This window comes from Plodia interpunctella, chromosome 20 (assembly GCF_027563975.2).
Source record: "Plodia interpunctella isolate USDA-ARS_2022_Savannah chromosome 20, ilPloInte3.2, whole genome shotgun sequence".
Classification (NCBI taxonomy): Eukaryota; Metazoa; Arthropoda; class Insecta; order Lepidoptera; family Pyralidae; genus Plodia; species Plodia interpunctella.
This window is the reverse complement of record NC_071313.1, coordinates 4069879-4092755: the sequence shown is the minus strand read 5'-3', so window position 1 is coordinate 4092755 and position 22877 is coordinate 4069879. Positions and strand designations below refer to the sequence as shown.

At 35.8% G+C, this 22877-nt stretch overlaps 1 protein-coding gene across 2 annotated transcripts; it reads right to left on the bottom strand.

Annotated features, from left to right (window-relative positions):
• Nucleotides 1-6928: 6928 nt before the first annotated feature.
• On the bottom strand, nt 6929-22631 carry LOC128678677 (probable cytochrome P450 301a1, mitochondrial). 2 transcript variants are annotated; one of them, XM_053760395.2, is made up of 8 exons: nt 22524-22631; nt 12380-12573; nt 11099-11300; nt 10474-10636; nt 9405-9574; nt 8853-8931; nt 7892-8089; nt 6929-7564 (listed from the first exon to the last, which is right to left on the bottom strand). In XM_053760395.2, exons 2-8 carry the CDS (start codon nt 12480-12482, stop codon nt 7457-7459), a joined length of 1023 nt encoding a protein of 340 aa, XP_053616370.1. In that variant the 5' UTR covers nt 12483-12573; nt 22524-22631; the 3' UTR covers nt 6929-7456. The 2 variants fall into 2 exon arrangements, with proteins under 2 accessions (XP_053616370.1, XP_053616369.1); XM_053760394.1 differs by lacking the exon at nt 22524-22631 and adding an exon at nt 21500-22087.
• Nucleotides 22632-22877: the final 246 nt, after the last annotated feature.

Sequence of the window (22877 nt, the reverse complement as noted above, 5' to 3'; positions counted from 1 at the left end):
TAATATAAGTAAGCACGAACCTCTATGACGCGGTAATAGCGGCGAATTTGCAATAAATTTGGTTAGGTTGGTGTGCTGTTGACTGTACATATAATAATTATGTACTTCATACTTATATTAAGTGTATAATTCATCACATACACCAAATTAATTGAATTATTAGTTTTAACTGGTAATTGAATATCAAATAAACTCACTTTCGCTTTTATATCAATTAATTACTTACCTGATTCGTAAGAAAAAGATATATACCCAGCCCGCAAACAACATAATATTCCGCTAGGAAAATCAAGTAAATACATAACAAAGGTCATTGAACGCGGGTAATCATATGTATTTACAAATTAATTTTTATTTTGTGTTAAAGACAACTTATTACGAATTTTAGGTACCACTTTTGTTTTTTTGACGACCTCGGTGGCGCAGTGGTAAAGTTCTTGCCACTGAACCGAGAGGTCCCGGGTTCGATACCCGGTCGGGTCATGATGGAAAACGATCTTTTTCTGATTGGCCCGGGTCTTGGATGTTTATCTATATATGTATTCGTTATAAAATATAGTACCGTTGAGTTAGCATCCCATAACACAAGTTTCGAACTTACTTTGGGGCTAGCTCAATCTGTGTGGTTTGTCCTAATATATTTATTTATTTATTATTTATTTCTTTCTCTTTACAGTTTTGAATAAAGCCCCGCTCATATTAAACAATGCGGTTTGGTAATTATGAAAATAAACCACGGTAAGACAATTATAATTTTCAAATTGGGCATTTTCAAAAATTTTTAGGCAAAATAATGCATAGCTTGCGTCTTCGTTATTATATTTATATGTATATACCCGTGTTACCTCTTCAAAGTGGAGTTTTCGTAGATGTTTTATCTACAAAAAATCCATTTTAAGGTATCTAATTAGTGACCATATGCTAGGGATAAATAAAATAACAAGAGGAAATCTGAACACTAGTTACCGCATAATTGGGCTATTCACTATGTGAATAAAAATGCCTCTTGCTACTACAGCGGATCCTGGGCTCTGACGCTGAACGACTGGGAAGAATCCGGGAAACCGCCCAAATCACAGAGAGAGAAAGCCTCATACACGGCTCAAATTGGACCTTTTAGAAAAAGTAGGACCATTGGCCATCTCAGTATTCATGAGTTCTCATTGTCTGTCTGTTACAACATGTTGTGTGACTACAACAGGAACGGTAATGCATTGTTGCGGCTGAGTTCAGCATAGACGTGGGCACAATGTCGTTCTGCTGATGAGATGTCGACCTACAATGTATAACTACATAATAACAATGCAACATACTTTCTACAATAGTAATATTGCCTTCCAACTTACAATACTAGTGATACCCACTGAAATGAATATCGCAGTCTCTCTTTCATCCTGGCGTGTTCCTGATTACTTTATAGATGCTGTGAATTTTGATGATTCTACTGTTCTTTAGCAACGTTCTCTTTGATAATGCTGTTTTTGCCTATCAGCTCAGAGAGCTAGGTGTCCCTTAGTAGTCGACGTTCACGATAGGATATTATTACGACCTATTTAAGGGCGGAGGGGGGGGTGTTATGGGGCCAAGGTCACACTGCTTACTTTTTTAACATAAATACTCATTAGTTTAAACGTATGAATACAAAGCATGAGTTGCTATATCATTGATATGGACATGTGGAAATCTAACTGTCATAAATGATCAATGAAAATGTACAATAAAGTTGCCAATTATCATAGGCTTTATTGTTCAAATAAACATAGTTCTATAGAACTCATAAATTTTATGGCAAGATATTTACAACACCCGGTTCGAACGCCTCAATTATGATATAACACAGCAATACGTATACATAGGTAGATAAGACACAGAACGACAAACATTTACTTTTACATCTAATGAATCCAGCTATATGTATAGTCTTAGTAATGAAGTAGTTATTGAATTTCCATTTTTCTTTCCTTAATAATATTTTTTTTTCGTGTCGAGGGAATATATTGCCAAACATTACGGCTAGCAAAATTACCCGTAACGCAAAGTAGCGTAAATTCTGGTAATCTTAGGGCTTACAAGAATAAGGAAATCACAGATTTGTAGTAAAAAAAACTTCAGTAGCATTAATACACAATTTAAACGCAATAGGGTAGATGATGATAGTCAGACATTTCTTGGTGGGCCATTCAAAAAAATATAAAATTACAAAAAAAACATATTTTTTACCTTGTCTAGGTATGGTTTATTATAATATTTTCGCACTAAAAGCACTAGTGAGCCTACGGCAAGTTTATTAATCATTTTCGATTTCACTAATAATCTACCTACTCGACAGTTCATATAGACTTTCTCTGATCATGTTCCACCTTATATGATCGATGGCACTGTGCGCTAAGATAAACTTTTATTGGTTTCGGCTGTGAAAATAATACGTGTCGTAATATTATTTTTCTTGGTAGTGAGAACCGACTACGAAGCTTCGTATATACATATATACGACAAGATCGTGTTGCGGAACCTAAATTCGCAAAAATCTTGTTCGTTTTCAACGGTTACCTATTTTTATGCATACAATTTTATGTCATAATTTAACATGGCATACCTTTACTTATCATAATAATAGTTACGCACAATATTAATTTGGCATAATGTTTTAGGCACCATTTTTTTACGCACACCTACCATAAGCATTACAATTTTTAAGCATACTTAATATTCTAAAGCATATTGGCGGCTTATGGGTGGCTCAAGAGCTACCTCGCCGCACCTTAACCTACTGCGACACTATAGGTTTATGCAAATCAAAATTATGGTAAAATACATTTAGCCTAAACTATAATTATGCTTATTGAAAAGGTATGTGTAAAAACAAAAGGTATGTCAAAAAAATATATGCCTAACTCGTTATGCTAAATTAAATTAGGATAAAAAAAATATGCGAAGAAAGGGATCCCGTTTTCAACTAACTACTCACCTGTGAAGCATGCATTATGAAAGAATTCTAGAATAGGCAGCACACCAACACATAGGTAGACATCAATGAATGTAGGCTATCCTGACATGCATCTCGTACCCTACAAGAATACTTAAGACGGAAACATGACATATGTAGACAGTTAACAAGTTTACAACACAGATAACATTGTAGATATGCATTACCTTACACATGTTTAAGACTACATGTGATCACAAATATTTGTCTGCGGTTCTGGAGCCACTATACAAGCTTATTATTTTATCTCACTTCCACCTTTATGCACCATCATACAGCTAAACTCTGCCTTCCGAATTTCATTACACTTTACGACAAGAGCTCTGTCTAAACCGTAAGATATTTGACTAATGAAATAATGATGCCTCGTCGTCGTTACACGGAATCGCCAAAAGAAAAAGCTGTGTTATATAACAGACAAAAAACTGTAACGCTGCTAAATTTAACAGACAATAAAAAATATTAGATAAGCTCACGATAACTCTGGTCATAATCTAGTTTCACTTTCTATCCGCCAGTAGCGAAGTGCGAGTGTAGTAAGTACACCGAACTAGCTGTAGATTCTGGAATAAATTCATCTCACATCACGTCATGTAGTGACGGTGAATTTTGTCTGTCATAGTCTTGTTTATTGTATACTAGTTATGGCCTACGGCTTCGCCCGCGTGTTTTCCCACGGGAGCAGTTTTTTACTGGGATGAGATACCCTATGTCCTCCGTACTTCGAACTACATGTATGCAAAAATTCAAGAAAATTGGTTGAGTAGATAAAACGTGAAGAGTTATAAACAAGCAAACGAACACACTTGGGTACTTTCGCCCATGATTTCGCATTTATAATATTAGTTTAGTACGAATGATAAACGGTAGCCAATTTAACACAATAAATCAAATCGTCGATTTAAGCATGTACCTAATTATACAAAAATTCCGAAATCGCAGTATTAGGAAACCGAGCAGTTCCCACTCAATCGGCACAAGCATATTAATTGAATGACCTCGAAGTGACGTGAAGTGAGTTTTGAGAATAAGTGCGAAAAACATGTCGTGAAAGTGAGAACAAGTTCAATGCTACGCTACCGTACCGTGGACACGGGTGAATGAAGTGCAAAATGGTTTGTCAATTATGTAGACATAAGTCTGTGATGTAGACAGAGCTGGTGCTAACATAACACCGCGGATATACACTATCGCTGAACAGTTCATACATTGCTCGTTTTTCGTTGCAGTAGTTTGTGTATGAAGTTATGTATTACGTAGTCGCAATAATCTTTCGCGTCGGCATCTGTCTGGATTCGGCAATAGTGTGTAGCCGGCATAATACGATACCTACCCAAAACAAAGATGTTTATAATCATGAAACAGAATGACAATATCAAATCAGCAAAAAGACGCAATTCCATGATATTTCGTGCAATTTTATCCTTTAATTTTTTAAATAAAATCTGTTCAGTAAATTTTGCGGAACAATATTCATTCATTCATTAAGGATTTATATTCATTTACTTAGTTAGTAATTGGTATTCATATGGCAGAAACGAATATTTATAAAACTGTGGTAAGAAACCTAATTCACAAAGCAGTAATAGAAGAGTAACTGACTTCTTTCATTTTCCCAAACAACTTATAGCTTATTGAGGAAAATAAATGTGCTTTCATTATTATTTATTTATTTAGAACAATCAGGAGTCCCTCCGTTATTTCTATTTGATTTTATCTTGTGTTGAAAATGGGACCATGGAATTAGTAGGTAAAGTACTTACTAAATCCATGGATGGGACCCAGCGATCAAAATTGTGTCATCTGAACATTTATTGATCCACTTCGGTGTCATTGTCAATTGTCACATCCACGTCGTGTGTCAAGGTCAACTTGCTGTGGACATGGCGAAAGAGACAATAACATAAGTGTTGTGTAACTAAATGTGTTCGTCGTATCAATCACTGACAACTGCTCGTCAGTGTACTAATTTAAAACAAAAACATTATTCATTTCATCATCATCTGCAGCCCTCCGTGACCCACTGCTATGCTCCATCCAGTTGTTGCCAGCAAATTCCTTTACATCGCCGACCCATCTTAGCTGACGGATGTCCTATGCTCCTTTTTCCAGTTCTGAGGTACCACTCAGTTACACTTTACTCCACCTTCCATCATTCCTTCTAGCCAGGTGCCCAGCCCAATTTCATTTTAATGTCACGACTCTGGAGACCACGTCTGGAACTTTCGATCGACTATTCATTTATTTATTCAAAATTCTTTATTCACCTTAGGATGATACACATCACTTGTTGATGTCAAAAATTTATTTAAAACTAATACCAGCCGACTTCCAAAGCGCAAGTGAAGAAGAAGCGGCGCAACTTCACCGCAGCTTTTTCTTCAAGGACTCCAGAGTGCCGATGTGCAGATCTCCGCAAAAATGTATTGTTTAACTTTATTGTCTGGTATTCCCGTATACGAGGCGTTAATTTATTAGTTAGGTACGGTTACTTCATTTACTTGATAGATGAATACATAAATAGGAGCAAGTGGTGGTCTATGAAATTTACATGTACCTAGGTAAAGACGGGTAGGTATAGTAGTTTGGGACCTACACAAAATCTTATGACGCAGGTAGGATTCGAAAAGGACCTGTCGAGTGGATCGTTGAAAGCAAAAACTTTTCTCGCAAAAAAAATTAATGCTTTACAGTTCGGATCAATTAATGAAAGTACCTACACTAAGCACTTCGCATGATATTCATATAACATATATTACCTACATTTAGGTGTGGAAATCCCCATTTGGAAATTCAAAGCGGTGATAACCTTGAATGTTTAAAAACAACGTAACTTCCGGGAACTTTAGCTTGTTAGTGTGCCTTTAAACAAAGATTTTCATTTATGGAGCGACTTATACTAATTATTTACTTAGGCATGTCAACATTTTTTAAAAGTTTACTTAGGTAAGTATCTTCTTTTTCGCTAAAAATTTCATGGTTATTAACACGGACTTAAATATAAAGTACCTGATGTATGTCCTTGTGCACAGCGACAGTGAAGTGTGCCCAAGACGTGGACTAAATCCAATATTAGAGGGTCGAACGAATACTTACTGAATCACTACATAGTGTAAAACAAAGTCAACCTTGCACCTTACTCCAACACTGTCTGCTTCCAAGCGGTCTTGTTTTAAATCGCGCAACGGATTTTGATGCAGTTTTCACTGATATTTAGACAATTTCGATGTTTGATTTAGACCCATGCGAAGCCAGGCCAGTTCGCTAGTTTATAATCATGAAAAATTATGATGATATAGAGACAATTACGTAGGCGGACGGGTCAGAATTTGGTATGCAGATGAATAGGTAGATGATGTCATAAAGTTGACTGGGACCCACTGACGATAAGTAGTTCTTGTACAGCAACAGGTATTTTGTGCTTAAAGTTACTATCTTCCATTTCACTCATACATGAAAGAGATAAGCGTATTAGAAATAATACAAGAGAAGAAACGAGACAGAGCGCTGACACGTGTATCTCATCACGTGCCCGACCGCTATGCAGGCTCTATGTTTCGATTTGTATGAGATTAACCAGATCGGGCCGGGAAATTGTGTGGAAATCTTCTATCTCAATTGGTCACATTCTTCCGTCGTCTGTTCATATTCATTTACATATATTTTTATATCTATGTAGTTGTTCTTTGGTTTAGATTTTTTTTGCAAGTATTTGTTCTAACCTTACTTTGCCCGTTGGTGCCAAAGAAGATCGTCTAGAGGCAAATTAAAAATGCAAAACCAAGCAAATTAAAAATGGGGATGTATGTATATCCTCATAAACTTTCGCATTTGTTATATTAATAGGATGTTTTACATACTATTTTTTCACCAAAAAAGGTCCCCAAATATCTCACGTCGCACTATTATGATGATAGATAGAATGGCGAATTAAAAAAAAACTTTTATTTGTTTTACTAATATTCTTTATTTACACCTTAGGTACTATACTAAATAAGTAATATACGTAAACATTTTAAAGTAAAAATTTGTTGGTATGCGATTGTTTGATTCGGTTTAGTCACTTTATTATACATGATGATAATAAACAATCTTACTTCTAAATGAGAGAGCGGCTGATACTAATTATACCTACATACCTACAACTTAACACGAACTCCTGCAAGAATAATATGCGCAATGATGCAAAATCACATGCGTAAGGAATCGGAACAGAGGCAAAGCTAAGGAGCGTCCGAAATCGTTACCTATTTTAGTTAGTAGGGTTGGCAAAAGATATTAAAATAAAATAACAAAAATAATAAAATATTAACAATAGGAATAATTTAAATTAGATTCACACCTCCAACCAAAGCTAATTAAACTTTTTTAACTACCTATTTGCACTTCATCCAAAACAGTTTAAAATTCGTTAATTTGAAAGCTTACCATCTATTCCGTTCCCTACTCCTGTGACAAAAGTATGTGAATTTATCGCGGTAACATGCGCAGGCGCAGCGGGCCGTCGGGCGCGTACATGAACGTGACTGCGTACTGCAGCGGCTCGTGGTGGTATTCCAAGCGGTAGCGACGGAGTAGCTGCAATCAAATATCATTACACTGTGTAAAATAGATAGCCGACTCTAAATACATTCCGAATCGTTGTGCCTTATGAGTTTGTATACCAATATGACTCATGTACATATGACTTATGTAGGTAAGTAGTTTTCATAGACAACAACTTGCTCCCGGTGAAGGAAAACATTGTGAGGAAACCTGCACAGTCTGAATGATTATTAACTTGTGTGTGAAATGAAGAAGGCAGTGACCAAACAATCAATAGTGCCAAGAAAGTTTTTCTGTGTATTTAATTCCACATAATGACCCTCAGCCATGAGGAATAAAATGAAGAAGAAAAATACATACCTTAGCCAATAATACTTGTATCTCCAGATCAGCGAATCTCCTCCCCAAGCAGATCCGGGCCCCGAAGCCGTAGGGCAGGGACGCGAACGGGTGTAACTTGCCGTCCGGCTCCAGCCAGCGCTCCGGCCGGAACTCGGCCGGCTCCGACACGAACTGCGACATGTTGCCCGTCACTATTGTCGGGAATACCACTTGAACCTGAGGTTGAAGTTTACGAAAAATTGTAGGAATACCACTTGAACCTGTAGTTTGAAGTTTGCGAGAAACTGTAGAAATGGCACTTGAATCTGTAGGTTGGAGTTTACGAAAAACTGGAAAGTCCTGAGCAGTGCCGAATCTACATTTATTTCATGAAACACTTTTCATAAAAAGCAGACACAAAAAAAATACTTTGGTTTCTCAAAATCTAGATAAGTTTCAATTAAGATGTAATCGGTAAATTCAGTTCTGTTTGACACAATTAGGTAGGTAAGAACTTCTTCATAAACTTTAAGTAACATGAGACATAAAAAATCATTTTTCAGTGAAACGTGATTTCGATGAACAATGTTTCTGTCTGAGGTTCACACTCTAACTTCCATTTCTAAAATAATATTTTTCCATATGTAGTAAGAAAGGAACTATTTAACGTATTAGTATGAAAAACTTGTTCGACTTTTATCCTCTGAAGTTAAACGAGCTTTATTGAGAGCTCAGACGACGGAGATATACAAATTTGGCCGTTTTCATATCTTTAATAACATTTTTTATTTAAATACTAAACAATTATTATAAATTATGAGAATAAAATATTTTTGACATATTATTATTTACGAGCTTCCTCTAAAATCTGCCGACCCTAGGCCGCGGCCTATACGGCATATTGTTTTTTTCACTGCTTGCTAATAAAGTTACAGATAGCCTAAATGTAACATATCAAACAGAAAACTTTCAAAATTATATATTGAAATAAATATCTTACCCCTTTAGGAATATGATAGCCGCAAATAACGTCATCTTCTTGAAGGGTGCGCCCATTGCCGATAACTGTAGAATACATCCTGGGAAATAAAGTTAAAAACTTGAACCAAACACACGTCCACAGATAACACCACAGTTCAGTTCATTGTGGTAGAATATTGTAGCATTTTATTCTAAACTTATTTTTATTAATTCTTTATTGAAAACAAAACATCCTGATATACAATTTTTATTCGACTGCCTTTTGTTTGAGTAATGTTTAGGAATTCTAAGCTAGATACCTGATGAAATCAAAACCATCATAGACTTATTAAAATCCGGCGTCATTTCTGGATCTACTCCGCCATTTTCTCTATATATCATGCTTTACATCTATAAGTGGATGTAAGTAAATAATACCTTTACCTTTAATGATCTCGATAAACCACACTACACCAAGGTCTATAGACCTTAGTTTCGATCATTAAAGATAGGCAACTGTTTAGGATCCGGCAGTCGTTTCTGGATTTTCTCCACCATATTGTCTCGATATCTCACGATAATGTAATATTACCTGAAGACTTCTCTAACGAATGCCTTGGTGTAGTGCAGTTTATCCAGATCATTGTAGGTGAGAGGCTGGTTCGGATCTGGAAGCACTTTCCGGATCTCCTCCGCCATTTTCTCTTGTTGCTTCACGCGAATCGAGGCTTGGTATAGGATCGAGCACACCGCCATTGATATCTGCAACCATTGATAATACAACTAGTAAGTATATCAAGTGATCATTCAGTACATTTGTTAATAATTTAACAAATGTATTTTTTTTTTATTTTGATAACTATTCGAAGCCCCTTATATTATTAGAAACACCAGTGAAAAATTATTGTGATAATGACAATGGTTTCAAAGATATGACTAAAATAAAATCAAACAATTTTGGACTCGTCCAAACGCTCCACACTAAATGATACTCTAATGTGACGTCACGATTGAGTAATATAAGCTACAAAACTGTATGTTTGTTCTACAGCTACATTGCGTTTATGGTGATGACTTCTAATTAAAAGTTGTTTCAAAATGTTTGTTTCTTACGATGGTTGAGTTTATTTTTATATATTTTTTAATTAACTTTTCAGTCGTATTTCGGTTTTTATTAAAAACGTTCCTTGCGTGTGTTACAGCGATAAAAATATATATTTCAGCTATAAATTACTGAAAATCATTGACAATTGTAATGTTTATGAAACAGGGGCCTGATTGGATATTAACAAATGTTTCCTGTTATTATAATACAAATTATATTTACGATTTCCGCTAGGTATGGATTACTATTATTTTATTTGGAACAAGTTTCATCAAAATTCGCATCTGGTTACGAAAAATAATGTTGTTGGCGGCTGAAGGGGATATTTTATGGCTGACTAGCTGCGCTCCGGGACTTTGCTCTCGTGGGAATTTCGGGGTAAAAAGTACCTATTTTAGGTTATATGCGTGTACCAAATTTCATAACAATCCGTCGAGTAGATTTTGTGTGAATGAGTAACAAACATACAAACACACATACATCCTCACAAACTTTCGCATTTATGATATTAGTATGAAGAAATAGTCTATGTTATCTATATAACCATAAAACTTACCGTATCAATTCCCACAAGAATAAGATCGAGCGCCATGACAGTTGCAATTTTCGGGTCTCCTTCGCTCTTGAGCACTCGCTCTAACAAAGATAAATCGCTCTCTGACGTCACTTTCTTGCTCTGCAATCTCTCTAGGGCTTCGTTGATGTACCGAGTACATAGCCTGTAATAAAAAAATATAATTATATGTTTTATGAGGTACTTCTGCTAGGAAGTGGTGGTAGTTGATGGTTAAGATCGTCCGCCTGTGATCGAAAGGTCCCAGGCTCGAATCGGAGCAACAAAGCCTTGATTGATAGATAACTGACTAGGTTTTCAACCGCGACTTCGCCTGTGTAAATTTCTAACGGGAACAGGTATTTTTTCCGGGATTAAAGGTATCCTATGTCCTTCTCCGTACTTCAAACTACATGCATTCAAGAAGATTGGTTGAGTAGATACAGCGTGAAGAGGTAACAAACAAACTTACTTTCGCATTTACAATATTAGGATTAGGATTTTTAGTAGTAGAGTTTTCCCCTATTATTGATACTGTAACTTCCATTTTTGGGATTAATAAGTGAAATGGCAAGGTAGAAAGGTCAAGAAGAAGATTATCACCAAAATTATGATGAAGGATACTCACTCAACAAAGAAGTTCATATTATTAACGTATTTGTTCCAGAGGGGGGTCGGGAAATATCTCCAGTATGGCGCCTTCAGCTCCAACACAGCGACATTCCTCAAAGCAAACTTGGCTGCGTCGATGATGCGTTGGGGTTCGGAGTCGCTGCTCAGCTTGCTGGAGAGGCAGCCGAGCCGGACGTCTAACGCCACGCGACCGATACCTGGAAATGATAATTGGCGATTTTAAAATATGTGGCGAGTGATTTCCCGCCTGATTAGTCACTAACCACAGCACCACAACAGGTAGATTCATATCCCATATTCATTCTTATCCTTACATTTCTTAAAAAGACAGACATACGTGCCAAGGAAGCCCTGTTACGTTTGACTATCTGTCTTTTTGTATACATTTTATCTAGAATGTAGTAATAGAGTAAATATCATTTAATCTAGAATATGACGTGAAAAAGTGCCTGTGAAGTTAAGTTCTGAATAAGTGATTTGATTTTGATTACGGTTTTCACCCATAGATACCTATATGCTGAGGAACTTCACCAGGGCGAAGTCGGGATGGACCGTCAGTAAATAACAATAAATGCTTCACGCGTTCACGGCAAAACCGCTAGCCCAATTTAGATGAAATTAATAGATAGACTTAATGAAACATGGGCTGTCGGAGCTGCGGGCACACACAACTAGTAACATTAGTACGAAAATTAAGTTCTAGGCTTTTCCAATGTCAATTGCCATTATGTGCTTAAGAATTCGTAGTAGTAAACTTGTTATTTTTCAATTGTCCGTGTTAACTTCTGAAAGTGTAACCTTATCACAATTATGTGAATTGTATGTAAGTAGTTTTGTAAAAAGTATCTAATTAACAAAATCGATATGCTTTGAGCCTAATTATTTGCCTATTTATTTAACAGATTTTAGAAAAAGCCAGATAAATTTTGACTTCAATCACCATTTTGCATGTGAAAATAATATGAAGTACCGAAATTGGTATTTTTTATAGATTTTGATCTGCCTGCTTACAATCTCAAAGAACAAATGACGTGGAATTTATTAATCAAAGTAAAAGCATATTAAAAAAACTAGGCACGGATTTCTATATTACCCTACACTACACAGGCACTTTTCGCACGTAACGAATTTCACGTATAGTGCTGATCGATCAACAGAAAATGGTGGTGTTCGTGGTGGTATTCTGGGTTCTGGAGGTTTTTTTTAATAAACGCATAAATGTATTTTTTAAAATCTAAAAGCTACAAACTACTAGCTACTTTATAAATCCACTTACACTCGAGAGACCACCGATGTATATCATTATCAAACTCGTGTGGCAGGTCTCCGTTCTCGTCCCTCGCGTCCTCCATGTAGCGGATGAAGTCCTGTGTGACCATCTCGATGGGACCCACATACTTTTTCACTGTCTGCGGCTGCAGAATTGGACGCTGAACCTTCGAGCGGAACTTGCGCCATTGTTCTCCGTGGCTGGAAATATAGAAATGCTACATTATGTATGTTTATATTTAAGCAAACAAACAGGCGTGCGGCCTACACGATGGTAAGTAGTCACCAGAGCCTATGGACACCTGCAACATCTAGAGTGTGGTGCCTACTTCGGGGCTAGCGTCTTTTGCCACAAAACCCTATAATTACATAGCCTATATCACCCTTCAAACCGGAACACAACAACGCAAGCACTGCCGTTTGGCGGGAGAAATTGATGAGAAGTGCCATGATGCGGAGCCATCATGCATAGGTAATTCCGTGAAGCATAAATTACTTTTACAAATTTTTTTTTGTTCATATTGGTGGACGGATATTTCGGTAGCTACAATTTTCATATCGACACAACATCAACTAATCCGGCATTTCTAACATCTATCTTAGTACTTCAACGATTAACGTGGTTAAATTAGTAATTGCAAACATACATTCTGGGAAAATCACACAGTCTGGTATCAAAACAAAAAATGTAATAAAAGGTACCTATGTCATAAAATGGAAATGCCCGGTCACCTGATGAAGCCGGAGCGAATCGCTAGCAATAGACAAGCAATAATTACGAGTATCTAACCAAAACGTGCACGAATGCATGACAGAATTGACAAAAGACGGCGCAGTGTCATATTATATACAGGCATTAATTTACATTGTCCTTGTATTCGATACTAGTACCTATGATATTCTATTTGACCTACATGTGTAGTAAAGTGTTACTAGTACTACCTACAAATTGCGACAGAAGGGTCTAATAAAATATCACCAAATAGTTCACCATCCAACGTCCACCAGCTGGATTAGACTACCTGCGCCTCGAGGCTTTGCTCCCGTGAATCCGTGAATTTCGGGTTAAAAATTACCCTATATGCTGAATGCACATAGGGTAATTTTTAACCCGAAATTTTAACCTGTTCCATGTCCAGTAGAATTGGCGTAAGCATCTAGCATCTTCACATCCAAACTTTCAGAATTATAAATTAGGATTAGAAATCAATATGATATTGCATAGACAGAGACAGTACTATCTTATAGTAAAGGTTATCTTATAGTACCTACCTAATTATACAAGTTTCGCAGAAGTCAGAACCAGATAACATAAAACATGAAATTAAAGTTTCAAGTCCCATACCTACTCGGAAATGATCTCAAGCACAACAATATTGAGTATAGAGCCTTGTGGTAGTGCCCAATAATTTTCATTATAATACGACATGGTCATATCACCAGTTAATCCAAATTTAAGTTGATATCCATACAGTTGCTAATTAGGAATAAATTCGGGTAAAATTATGATGTTGTTGACATGTTATCACAAACAGAATGAACGCACATAGGTCACGAACAACTAAGGACATGTTTTATAATTTGACATCAAAATACATACTTAACTTCTTCTTAAAATACATAATTATATTTATACTCTGATGCTGAGTGCGACCGCCAACAAATTACGTCCGAGGCGAGATGGTTGACCCTTGTCAAACATCCTCCAAGTATTACAAGTGTAAAACACATACACTTGTTGACTTTTAGCGATAATTTGCTATTATTTGCGCTTCACTTGCTCGCAGCGCCAACTTTATATTTAGAGTAAAGAGATTATCGTTTAACACTTGAGATAAATATATATAAGTTCTATTTCGCGATGGTCAGACATTACATGGATAACCAAAAACGTATCTTGAACTCCTCCGTGCTTCAGAAAGTCCCAACTGTGTTTGCAGTTATTAAAACCCACAAATCTAGGCCCGTGTGATGGCCCATACTCCAAACTCCTTATCCATGTAAGGAAGGGGAAGGTCAGAGTAATGGATATGTTAAAATGGCTGATGAGGATGACATATTTATTCGTTTTCAGACACTCTTACCGCACAGTATCGCGGCAAATAGTGCAAGCAGCCTCGCGATTCGCGAGGCAGTCGAACGAGGCAAATGGGCGCTGCCTCGCATGCCTCAGGTCGAGCCTCGCAAAACTGTGATAGCTAGTCTAGACTCTACTCATATACAATAAAAAATTGGTCGTACGGAACAATTATCACGCAAATTGAACCACATTTTGACCACCATAAAAGTTTATAATAAAAATATTTTTTATCTCATTAAGATATAAAAAGCTGAACTACTGTATGTAGTCATCTTATTATATTTGTATTCAGCACGTGAAACCCTTCATCGTTATTCTGCATGCGATGTTGTTGAATAGTAATGAACACTGGGTGTCTTGTTGGCGATATAATGACGAGATTCAAAACTTGGACACAATAGCTTACGAAACACAAGACAGTAAATACAATCGACAGCACATAAACTTCTCCAAGTTCATTGCAAATTCACCAGGTAGTAACCAGGGTGGTGACATAGAGATCCATTTGTACTGGTATTGTTTAGTGAGTTCTATTTCCCTGGCTCTAGGTCTTGTGAAATATGATGTTGGTTTCAATTTTTACAAGGCATATACACATAATTCACTGACAGACAATTGCTTAGGTACTATAGCGACTAGAGTTTATTCTTATATTACCTTTGTAAACTGTAGCCTATTAAAAACATGCTTTTGCTTGATAAGAGCCACATTTTATCTACAATTAAAATTACTAGTAAAGTAATTCTGCTCAAATAAACTATATTCCCTATAAAAAGGTCATATCCATTTGATTAAATGAATTCACAAGCAACAGTAGCAATTGTATGCAACTTGTGAATGCCAAAATCATGAATGGCAAAATTCAAAACAAAGACCACACTGCTACTGTTAGCTTTCAAATACCGAACTTTACAACTTGGTATTGTTATACAAACATCAGTAAAATTGTTATTTTACGAACTGCTGAGCTGTGTGCACTGCCTCAACATATTGTATTTCGATGGCTTCATTGTTAAATTGTTTGCATTTTCCAATGAGCCACGACAACTCGAGAGAAAGCCGATGCTGGCGTGTGCGAGCATACGAGTAAATCGGAGTTCTATTCCACATTATATTATCTACGAGCCATTTCACACAGCTACTAATGAACACGACAGTTGACAATATTATTGTTGTTTCAGCAATTGCATTAAATAACATCGACAACGCGTTCAGTTTTTTTTTAATATACTATCAATAGTACGAGTATCATTATGTTGATGACCTAATAAGTAGAGAGCTCAAGCCTGTACCGACCATTTTCAATGAAACTATAGCCTCAATTAATGACACTGGTATAAAACTAATTACAAAAGTTCCTAGTTTCAAAAGTGTTAAATCTTCACTTTATTATAATAGAAACAAAAAAGAGAATATTAAAAAAATAAAATTTAACAAACCCGAAGATGTGGAAATTCCACCGAAATTTAATGACTTTTTAGCTGTAGTCTGCTAAGAAAAAGAAATACCGAAGAAATGGTAAGGTGGTGGACAGTTTAGAAATATTAAAATGTATCATTAATGATGTGAAAAAAAAAATATAAGTATATTGATTATTCAATAATTATGTTGATTCTGTGATATTTTAATTAGGTGTTTCAAATATTAAACTCTGATTTGACACATAAGTTCTTTTTATTAGAAAGTCTACTGCCGGCTTCCAAAGCGCAAGTGAAGAAGAAGCGGCGCAACAAACTTCACTGCAGCCTTTTATATATATATGATAATTTTCAATAATTTTATTGGAACTATATAGCTATATATATATATATATATATATATATATATATATATATATATATATATATATATATATATATATATATATATATATATATATATAGCTAAATCGTAGGTACTATGTAATCTATGTAATATACGTGATTAGTAAATTCTATATATATATATATATATTACATATGTTATGAGGATACTGCACCATGCTTGGACCCACATTATTGTCGTTCACATAATAAGTTATGAGGGCAATAATGATGATGATTTGGTGGTTTACATTATCTCTGTTATGTAAGTATTAAATAACAAAGCGCTGCGCTGCCACATCTATTGTATCTCACAACAAGCAAACTGAAATAACTTGTACCCTATTAGTAGATAAATAACAGAATACAAGAATACCCTGTAACAAAGGGATTGAAAATGTATATTTTGTATAACTCACAAGGGAAACTGTATATTATTTTAACGAATTTATTCTAATTAATTGCCTTTCTAAAATTGATTTGGGTCATGTTTTAATGTAGAATTAACTAATCACGTATACTATCGTACTATGTAATATACGTGATTAGTAAATTCTAGTGGAGAGGGAAACCTACCTACTTCGCAATTCGGATTATGATAGGAACGACACGTCGGGTCAGGTTAGAACTAGGGTTACGTTCGAAATAAAAACTAATTATTTTTTCATATTCCTAACCTAACCCACGACCGGGTCAGGATTTCGGGTCAGGTTCGGAATAATCGGAAAATAGCCAGGATGGGCGGCTATGATCTCAGAGAAACGATACGATCGTTTGTATAAATACAATTAATAAATAGTTTTCCATCCAATTCCAGTCTCTCGAGATTGATTCCCCGACAATGAAATCATGCCATTGCCCTCATGACGTCACTGCTTTCGCTCCGGTCTGCTTCCCAAGTGGGCCAAGTGTCCGCAAGTATGTGTTCAACAGCACGTCAAACTGTACAAAATCATCGTAAATTCGCTGCTATTACCGCCTCAAAGGGATCAATTTAGGATCATTCTCAGTAGTTCCATTGACGCTTCAAAGTCAATGGAACTACTGAGAAAAAAAATCTCACTTATTCCGTGGAACTATTAGCCAGGGGGACTAGTGAGAATGATCCTCAATTTAGGGTAACTTTATATACATTGACTGTAAAGAAAGCCACTTTTCCAGCTGGACAAATCACTGTGGGTACTGTTCTCAAAACAGTGCCGTAACTATACAGCGATATGGCAATACTCACAAGTTACCTTCTTTGCATTATTCTTAACTATGAAGACGACATACATCTATTTGTAGACAGGTGTTTACGCATTGTTATAATTAATCTTAAAATAAGCTTTGTAGGTACTAAAATGTCATTATGCACTAGCTTTCATTGTCACGTCATGCATGAAAAACGTAAATCCCCGTCCTAGGTGGGTGTGTTTTCGATGTTCTCGCGACTCTATGCAATCGAAATACTGGCCAACAAATCTCTAGCTACATAAAACAGTTACTGCTTTTATTATATGTAGCTAGAGATAACAAAAATGCTCAACTGTAAAACAAGAAGTAAGGGCAAATTTAGAACTTAAGATTTGATGTAAGATTTGGAAAATATTGCATAGGTTTAGTATAATTTAACAAATAATCGCCAAACTGTATCTACAGTTTGTTGATTAAGTAATTAAATAAAAAAATAACTAAATAAAAATTATTATACCTAAAGGTTGTTATAAGTGTATAACTAAAGGTTGGCCTTGCGAGCCTACATTTTCTGTAGAAATCGAAAGACCTGTCCCAAAACCGGTACCTCGTACATATCCATAAAATATCTGAGAGAGTAGGAAAACTATTCGGCTATGGCTATTTTTATGTGTTTCACTCTAATGTGAAGATATTTATTAAGTTGACCTATCTATTTTTAGATAATTGACACAGAACTAATGGTTACCTACGCAAAATCACATTTCTGTAGGCAGCTTTTTACGTTTTTGTGAATGTGGTTAATGGAAGTATTGTCTGTGATGTTGTATACTTTCTCGCTTACCGCTATTATTATATCTATATAAGAGTACTTAAGTGTTTTTTCAAGGATAAATAGAAATAAAAGTTAACAACAAAATTAAACCCAACAGGTATGGTATGAAGAGACAATAAGATAAAAACATGTGTCCTATTTTTCTTTATTTATTCTTCTATCAAATATATTTTTTTTATCTTTCGACGTATTTGTAGCTTTGTATTACTTGTTTGTCGGTTTGTCCACAAAAATTATATAATTATAGTAACCTTGCACCAACGTAAGTTGTCAACAATGCCAATAGACACATGCCTGTGAATTTGTGCCGCCATTGTAGCAGGTTTAGCACCTCTCCGTTTGTTTGTGGACGTGATTCAGCAAGGATTCTCAGCGATGACGATTCATTGATGCTAATAATGCTTAAGACCCTGAAGATCTTGTTTTATTATACGTACGGGTAAACTTTCATAATATCATTCAGCTTTGAATCCCCTAAAACTTTTAACAAAGTCAAGAGCCGCCACATTATTATATGCACACCAAATTTACCTACAATAGACAAATTTGGTATATGTAGGTAACTTTGGTATTCATGCGGTAAAATCTAGTGTTATCATTAGTAGGTAAATTTGGTATTCATGCGGTAAAATCTAGTGTTATCATTATAATCATCTAGTTTAGCCATTTCCAATATTATTATGCTCTATTCATCATGTCAGGACGGGGGTAATTTCTTAGCTTCACTCGCAGTACCATAATAAAATACTTAGTTAATGAGAAATCCTTGATACAATCGCTTGTAACAACAACGTGGCCGTACTGTTATTGCGAATCCTCAAATTGCCGCGGCAGGATAGAACTTCTTTCATGACGCTACTCTATCAATTTTACCAGTTTTTGCGGCTGGTTGATATTTCGATATATTCCCCGATATTCGTTCGAGTCGACTCGGCTGCATCCTTAGTCCTGCCTAGCATTGCTGCCTGTATAATTTAGATGTCGAAACAAATCGAGTCTATCCCTCCCATCATGAAAGCTTTGTTGGATTGATTTCACCCCTAACCTGAATATAACATTAAAATATATGTATATATGGATGACATTTTGTCTCGGTTCAATCAATATAAATTGAATTAATTTAGATTCAGCAGCTTCTCGCGTCTTGATAAATGCTAACATTTATCAAGATAAATGTTAGCATTTTTATCAAGACGCAAAAAACCATTTCACTTATAGTAGATATCTTCGTTAAGTTTAAATAAGTAAAATGTAAAGCAATCACTAGAAAATATAAGTGAATAGCCGTCTTATTAATTAAGAACCGTTTTTATATATCTTTTAAAGTCTTATAACAGAAAATCATCTGCATCTCATACTGCTGGGTGTATCACGCGAATTTGGCACGCGAATTCTGATGCTTTGCAATCAATTTACTCAAAATACCAAATACTATTAGGTACAAATTATGGCCGTTGCGAATTCGACAACGCTAATGCTGCCACATAGGTCCCCATGGAAGCTAATGCGGTTGATTGTATATCCCATCTGAAGCGGTTGAAACAATTAGACAATTATGTAGGTATTTTAGAAGTACCTATTATGTAAATGTAAACACGTATCTACTAGTTTTACAATTATCAAGCTCACACATAACTTATAGTTTTCCCCACAGCAATGGCCGAGAGATGAAACGTTCTAAGTTACCAATCCCCTTCCTTAGTCATTCATACTCCTAGATATATTTCAGTAAAGCATATGAAAGAATAGGGAAATATGAATGACCTAAAAATTAAATATTTATGCATGACTTCTCTACAAATTAATTCACCACATCAAGTCATTAACCAACTAGATGTTACTAATAAGATAAAATTGTGTCGACATACATTTTTAAATAATTTACCTAGTCACATCATGTTAATTATGTAATTAGGTGCTTAGCATAAAAATTATGACTAATTTCTCTTATTGTCATTTGAGATTACTTGTTACTGATTAGTCATCGCTAGAACGGTCTAGATAGTATACAATCAATTCTGACCTATGTCAACGTGACCCTGCATACGAGGAATCTATAAAGAAGTTAAGCGTTAGTACATTACAACTCTACAGGAAGACCAATTTTTTCCATCAACTACTGAGATATCACCATGCCCTAACACCAAAACTCGATTGTTGATCTAATATGAACTCCATCCACGCATAAAAGACTTTATTCTCTTAAATACATTGATGGGTTCGGTTGGGTGGGATTCGGCACCTAATGACTTTTGCCTCTATTCCACTTCAATCTAATAAATAGGATTCACAGGTAAATCAAAGGATAAATATTTTCTCTCTTCGATCCTCTTCCAAAATTGTAACATAAAGTCATTGGTGAGCATAAACGCGCAAAGAAGTTTCTTTTTTCTCTGATCTGAGCGATATAAGTAGTTCTTGAAATACTGAATAGAGAATTCGTTAAAAGCAGGTACAGCTAGCTACCTAGGCTAGGTACTTAAATGAATATATTTCTTTTTCTGCACTGAGCTTTTATTAATAAGTACATTAACGGAACGCTTATTTTGTTAATACAAAATCTCGGAATAGTAAGAATTATACGATTTTTGCCAACTACTATGATAAAGTAGCTACTGCCACATATCGCGGGTATCGCAACGCAACGCAGTAACATCTCGCAGGTTTCAAAACGTTTTCGTAATCACATCATTATAAGTTTTACACTTTTGTCTACAGCACGTAGGTGTATAATAATATATTTATAGATAGAGATAATTGATATTAATTGAAATATTACACTTCTTTTTTCGTAGGTACGGTACAAAAGCTCTCACTCTGTTACCGTGAACCTGTAGTTTGAACGCATTTATTGCGTTTTTTTATTTTAAAAATTGACTTACGCTAGTAGTTGTAGTGTAGTACTTATTATTAGTATTTATTTACCTATATTATTAAAATGACGAAAATTAAATGCGAGTATGAAAAATATCGATTAACCCGGTGTTTTTTACTGATACAATTTTTTATAACGGCTGGAAGTATAAATAAATAAATATTAATTAGCCGCAAAAGAGAGATAGGCAGATAATTATCATACCTACGTTCAACATAGACCCGCTCCACGTCCGATGAGCATAAAAAGCGGTGAAAGTAGAAATACCACCATACGGACCACGATAGCGGCATTACTATTATAAATGTACTTTGGAATAAAAATCCAGTTCATTGTTTTGAAAATTAAATGGTACTTACACTCCAACGACGCCTGGCAATGATCCAAAGAACTCCTTCCTCACTTCTGATTTATATTTCACCAAACACGGCATTGACGGTCTGAAGGGCGTGGGCCCTTCTCGCCTATACATTCGCTCGATTTCATCAGCATCATAAACAAATAGTAAATCAGGTCGCCCTATAAGCCCTCCTAAGCGGACGATCCTTCCGTACTTATCCAGAAACATTTTTGTCACCTTCGCGAATTCTGATATATCGAACTGACCTATAATAGGGACCATTCGCCAAGTGTTCCCCAAGATAGGGATGGGCTTAGGTCCGGGGACGTCGGAATAAGGTTTGGCATTTGCGAAGATTTCTTCGGTTAATTCTGCGGTTGGCGCTATTTGTGACTGCTGTCGTTTCGAGAAAGGGCATCCTGTGGTAGCGGATCGTGCGTTATTGGCTAGGTAAGGGCGCGCGTACGCAGAGAACGAGTGCAGAGAGCGACCCATGGCGGATAAGGTCGCTCGGACGACTGGCGCAGCAGGTCGGCTTGCGTCGAGATGCCCGCACAGATTTACCGTTGCGTGGTGTGGTGAGCCGCCCCGTCGCGTCGTCTTCGTGTCGACTCAGAACTTTCCGCACCTGGATGGCATTATAGTAGGACAAGGACACTGCGCTCGCCCTTCTCTTTTATTCAAGCTTTAGGATATTATTAATAGTTTTTAATGATGTAGGTACTTAGGTAACCTACTACTAATGTAATGAACCTTAAATGAGAATTAGCAAAAACTTTATTTTTATTGCTGGCTGAGATTGAGGCATTAGTAAGTACAGTAGCAATTTTTATTACTAGTTATTTCAAAAATATTATTTCCAGTTTCTATAATTATGTATATGTATTAGAATTACATGCTTGGATATATTTAATGCAGGTACACCTGTACCTACATTACACATAGGATAGGTACCGAATAAACATTTTAAAAGTACCTACATGATGAAAATGCATTACGATAAGAGTACATACGAATTGAATAAAAATTTCTGTGTATCTCACCCTTCATTTTGCTTTGATTCAACGACTAAACTTGTGTATCGAACAATGTTCTTAATTTGAGCCACTGTAGTATTTTTTCCTTATTTTTATTTAGCAATGCAAACTTTATTTTACGCGCCAATTTGTAAGACGGACGATATGTCAAACCATATTGTCTGTCACTGATTGTGTTGCTAATATCAAAAAATATATTTGCGAGCTTTTACCAACAGAGAGACATAAGACTATCACAATATATGTACTAGGTACGTTGAAAGTAAAAATATTATAAATCTGTATGATCTCGTAAGTGAAGACCATGCACATAAATGACATGCTCGAGACAATTTTACTCGCCAATGGATCGAAAGCTTC

Bases quoted from the DNA above. Each gene is read 5' to 3' on its own strand.
- LOC128678677 (XM_053760394.1), bottom strand. From the start codon at position 21,975: ATGGGTCGCTCTCTGCACTCGTTCTCTGCGTACGCGCGCCCTTACCTA. The intron at 12,574-21,499 runs GTAAGTACCATT...CTATATTTCCAG, and splicing joins TTGCCAGGCGTCGTTGGAGT to CCACGGAGAACAATGGCGCA. The intron at 9,575-10,473 runs GTAAGTTTTATG...CAATGGTTGCAG, and splicing joins TTCTTGTGGGAATTGATACG to ATATCAATGGCGGTGTGCTC.